Source organism: Formica exsecta, unplaced genomic scaffold (assembly GCF_003651465.1).
Source record: "Formica exsecta isolate Colony F162 unplaced genomic scaffold, ASM365146v1 scaffold337, whole genome shotgun sequence".
Lineage (NCBI taxonomy): Eukaryota > Metazoa > Arthropoda > Insecta > Hymenoptera > Formicidae > Formica > Formica exsecta.
The window spans coordinates 18098-23066 of NW_021850624.1; the positions used below are offsets into that span (position 1 = coordinate 18098).

Genomic DNA, 4969 nt, shown 5'->3' on the forward strand with positions numbered 1-4969 from the left:
TTATATACTATATAAGTATAGGATATTTTCAAATTTGCATCCCAAAAAATTGTAAAAATTAAAGAAGTTTTTTGAAATTCAAAAGTTATTACATCAAAAGTTATCATATCAACACAATATGCTATTTATTTAAATCTTGTAATTTTTTATACTGCTTGATCAGAAGTAGATCGATTTTTCTTCAAATGTAGTAGCATGCATATTTTTTAAGATTTTTTTCGAAACAATCAATGGACACATGATACACAGACTTATATTGAATAATTATGGAAATAAAATGCTTTCTTTGATTGTATCGAATTAAGAAATATCTTAACAACTTCAATAAAAGAATATATCTTGATTTTTCAAGGTTGGTTTTTTTGGTATTTACGTGCATTTTGCGCGCATTAATTAACATGTAATTTCATCTAAGAAACCTTGAGAGCAGAAACTATATAAAGCTAGCGTTTATAACTGATTGAATCATTCGCAAGAAAAGTAGGTAAGATGATACTTCAAGTGTTTAGTACGTTTAGTGTTATAGCGTTTGGATTATGTGTAGCAGAAGAACTCCGTAAGTTACGTTTATGCTTTTATTTTTAGTAAGGTTTTTTTTGTTAGAATCCTTTATATTTTACTAATTGTGTATTAGCGCAGCAAATTGATATATGAATGCTTGTGTATCTCTAGAAAAAGTTTTTTGTAGAAAATCTATATAAATTTGCATAAATTGACATCAAAAACAAAAGAAGCACATATATTATCTCTCAAAAAAACAGATAGCGAGAAATTCTAACACTGTTGGAATTGTATGTATGTCACGAATGAATTCAATAAAATATCTGAAATAATATATATAATAATTACTTTCCTGCTTATTATTGGAAAAAGTTACTTGTTAAATGTTTATATCTTTCTAAATAAGAAAATCACACACACACTAACACTCGCGGACTCTCATTTATATCCGTGAGTATTAATGTGTGTGTGTGTGTGTGTGTGTGTGTTTTGCATAAATATCGCAAGTGTGATTACAGACGCAATAACATTTACTAATTTATGATTAATAATAATAAAAAACAATAAGAAAAATTTTTATTTTGTGCTTGCTACATGCACACTTGACAATATATATATATATATATATATATATACTTATTTTATGACCTATATATATATATATACTTATTGCTTTAATTATATTCGAATTCTTTTACTGTCTAAAGTAACTCATATATCTTTATAACACTATTTTTATTTAGCTGTAACTATCTGCAAACGGAATTCTCCTGATTATTCCAAGTGCTTAAAACTTGCGATACGAGAAGCATGGCCACGATTTGTTAAAGGTATTCTTCTTAAAATAATTAGTTATATTATTTTAACTTATACATTTTTAAAAAATGCAATTAGTTAAAGTTAAAATGTAATATACTTTTTAAAAAATAGTTATAATATGTATTATTTTATACATACACGATTAATGTAAAGCGTTATGTATTATTAGAAATGTTTATAAAGCTTATCAAAATTGTAATCATATAAAACTATTTAAATTTCCGTAAATTTATATATATACATATATATAAATTCAATTTTATTTATTCAAAATTAAAAAGATTTAATGTTTTCTGATTAAGCCATTTTTATATATTGTATCAAGAAATTGATACTAACGCTAGTTCTTTTATCTTAATAGGACTTCCACAATTTGACTTTCCATCTTTGGATCCATTATCTTACGAACACGGCAACTTTGAATTTGATAGAGGCGAAGTACATGGAAATGTAAACATAAAAAATGTTATTAGTGAAGGTTTAAAGATAACTAGTTTTTCGGCTGTAAGACCGCATTTTCTCGATGATGTTTTTCGTTTGGAAATTGATTCACGAGTACCGAAGTTGTTTATTAATGGTGATTGTGAGGCAGAAGGTAGAATAGGCGGATTTAGAATGGGTGGAAAAGGTACAAAAATAAACGCATATGTGACGGTAAAGAATTAATTATATATCAAATTATTATACATTTACCGAAAAATTTTTTTTTTTTAATTTAAATTGGTATCATCATGATTTTATTATAAACCAATCAAAATAATTATAACAATTGCATTAGACTATAACAATATATATAAATGCATAAAATTATATCTTTAATATAAAATTAATAATTATCGATTTATAAATTGGCCACTTAAATATATGTATAAATAGCCTTAATAATTTTTTTAAATTGTTGGTATATATATGTAAATATTACTAAATATTATAATATTATGCATATATTTATATTACTCTGTTATAATTTATGAACAGGATACTTTAATCTAACCTTAGAAGACATCAGAGGAACATGGGATTTAACAGGGCATGTAGCAAATGATACATGGACTGTAGAACATTTCCATTTTCTTCCGACAGTTGGAAATATGAAAATCTATTTGAACAATTTGTTCGATGGCAATAAAGAACTCAGTAAGTGTATTATAAATGATTCATATATATACATATATAAATAACTTCCTACTCTGTTATTACTTTTTCTAATGACCAAATTGTGCTTATTTATGCTTATTTTATTTAATATTCATATATATATATATGTGTGTGTGTGTGTGTGTGTGTGTATGTATATATATATATATATAAGTCTTATCATTATTGATAAAGATTTTTTGAAGCAATTGTAGGAAAATTGCATTCATTTATCGTAAATCTATTTTGCAATTAATTAAAAATTTATAATTTATAATCTCATACATATTTTAATTAGTAATAATTTCGTAAATTATCTGTGTGAAACGACATAAATTGAAATATCTATATATGTATAAATAACTGTAAAATAGAGGTTTTAAAACCATTTTATGAGAAATTTTCTTGGAAATCATATTGTTTTTTTAAATATTTAAAATATTTTCAAAACAGCATCTCACGTCATCTTCATGTTATATGCATTAGGATACAAGTCTTTATATAATCAACCTCTAATTATCATGAAAAATACGTTGCTCAAGGATATTTTCTATAATTCTCTATATCTATTAAAACAAATTTACGTCAATGCTCTCTGATGCATGTTATTTAGTATAAAATTATATAATAACAGCAATAGGCTCAAAGTACTAACAATTAAGAGGGAAAACTAGTAAATAAGACCCACCGATTCTAATTTAAAATTTGACTGCAACAACAAATACTGTGTATGTCAAGTTTTAAAATACCAATCTTTATATATTTATATCTATGCTAAAGATGAACCAAAAAACAGTCCCAAACGTACATTTTTAAAATACACATTTATTATAAAAATTTAACAATAATAAATTTCACGGATCAATATCCGCGCCTTGGCTCTTATTTGCCAGTTTTCCCACTTAATCAAATTATATAATTAAAGATAAAGACACATTAAGTTAACTCATTGTCAAACAACGTATTGATACAATATATTCAAATTTAAGATTAACAATAAGTAGCAAAATTTAAACCAACTCTTTTTCTATAAACAGGTATAAACAGGTAAAAATAAAGAGAATTCATTTTCTATTGTATCTAATCTTCAAAATCATTTAGAAATGTTTTTAATGTTCTTTTATCCAATCAATATTTCAATATTATTGTACTTTGCTATGTAATTACAAATGAGTAATTTAAGTGTAATGTATTGACAGAAATTATTTGTTTAAGATATTTACACTTTAACATACTTTTTTCTTTCTTTATATTCTTTTTTTATTAGAATATATAATTACATATAAATTTTTATTTGCAGATGATCTAGCCATGTTTTTTGTAAACGAATACTGGCCGACTCTATATCGAGCGATGTTACCAATAACATCCGAAAATTGGAACCCATGGTTGACCGACTTGTCTAATCGCTTTTTTTCGAAGGTTTCCTTCTCGAAATTATTTCCATAAAATTCTAGCATTTACCTCCGGCATAAATTAGAATTTAAAATATATTTAGATTCATGGAGATAAACATAAAAGTTGTATAAAAATTTCGATACGCACACATACACGTCCATCCATTTATTTAACAATATTAATTTTATTAATTTTCTAATTAGTTTAACTTTTCTTCAGTTTTCTTGGAATTTTTGATTTGCAACTTCAACACATGGATTTCAATTACGTAAATTTGTTTTGCCAACTCCTTACTTTAATTTCGCGAAATGGACTTTTCTGGAAGATAAGGATTAAGAATATTGATCTCCTGCAACTTTAGCAAAGAGTGCCGCATTTGGTGTCGTGTTTGTCGTATCTACACACTTGCACTATTTCCTTCTCCTCGTAAGGATTAATTGGTCGCAAACAGGGATCGTGCGAAACTTTGCTCGTTCAATTTACACTGGAGAGCCGACATGTATACGAACGCGGAGACGCGGACGCGGTCATGCAATTTTCAACCGCGACAGGAAATCAAGATCTCTTTCGGGTATAGTGCCTCCCTCCCCTCCGTACGCGCTGATATTTTTGTCGTTATATCTCCAGAAAATAATCGGAAAAATAAAGGTGGAAAGAAAGCGTGAGAAAGATAGAAATCAAGAGAGAAATAAAGAGGCACGGACTTTGTTGCGGACGAAAAGTCAAGAGGAGAAAGTTGAAATACGCGCCAAGAGCGCGGGAAGTTGTCAAACTTTCGCATCAGGGAATTCTTTCCGGGCTCCTCGGAATATCCGTAATAAAGTTATAAACTTTTAAGAAGGGCCACGCGCCATCTTCGTTATATAACTACTTACTCTTAGTTTTTCGTAGTGCACAATGACCGAACTAAATTTTCCTCTTTTCGAAACTCAATGACTAAATCTATGACTCGGTGAGCAAGTTTCTATAGTTTTTTACAAACTGATGGCACATTTTATTTAATTACGTAATGAATTTGTTTTGATGCTGTAAAATATGAATGTCAAAAAAAGATTTTTGATACTTCTCTTTCTCTTTTATGTGTGTGATATTTTTTATTATATATATCATATAT

General features: G+C 27.1%; 1 protein-coding gene across 1 annotated transcript in view; it reads left to right on the forward strand.

Moving 5' to 3' along the window:
* The window catches only part of LOC115238417, a 7070-nt gene extending 2383 nt beyond the window's left edge, over positions 1–4687 (forward strand). Inside the window, exons 4-8 of the mRNA XM_029812205.1 lie at positions 460–556; positions 1245–1331; positions 1682–1948; positions 2299–2457; positions 3758–4687. Of these exons, the coding sequence (XP_029668065.1) occupies positions 460–556; positions 1245–1331; positions 1682–1948; positions 2299–2457; positions 3758–3906 (759 nt within the window). The 3' untranslated portion in view covers positions 3907–4687. The remainder of the gene's footprint in view (positions 1–459; positions 557–1244; positions 1332–1681; positions 1949–2298; positions 2458–3757) is intronic.
* The last annotated feature ends 282 nt before the right edge of the window (positions 4688–4969 follow it).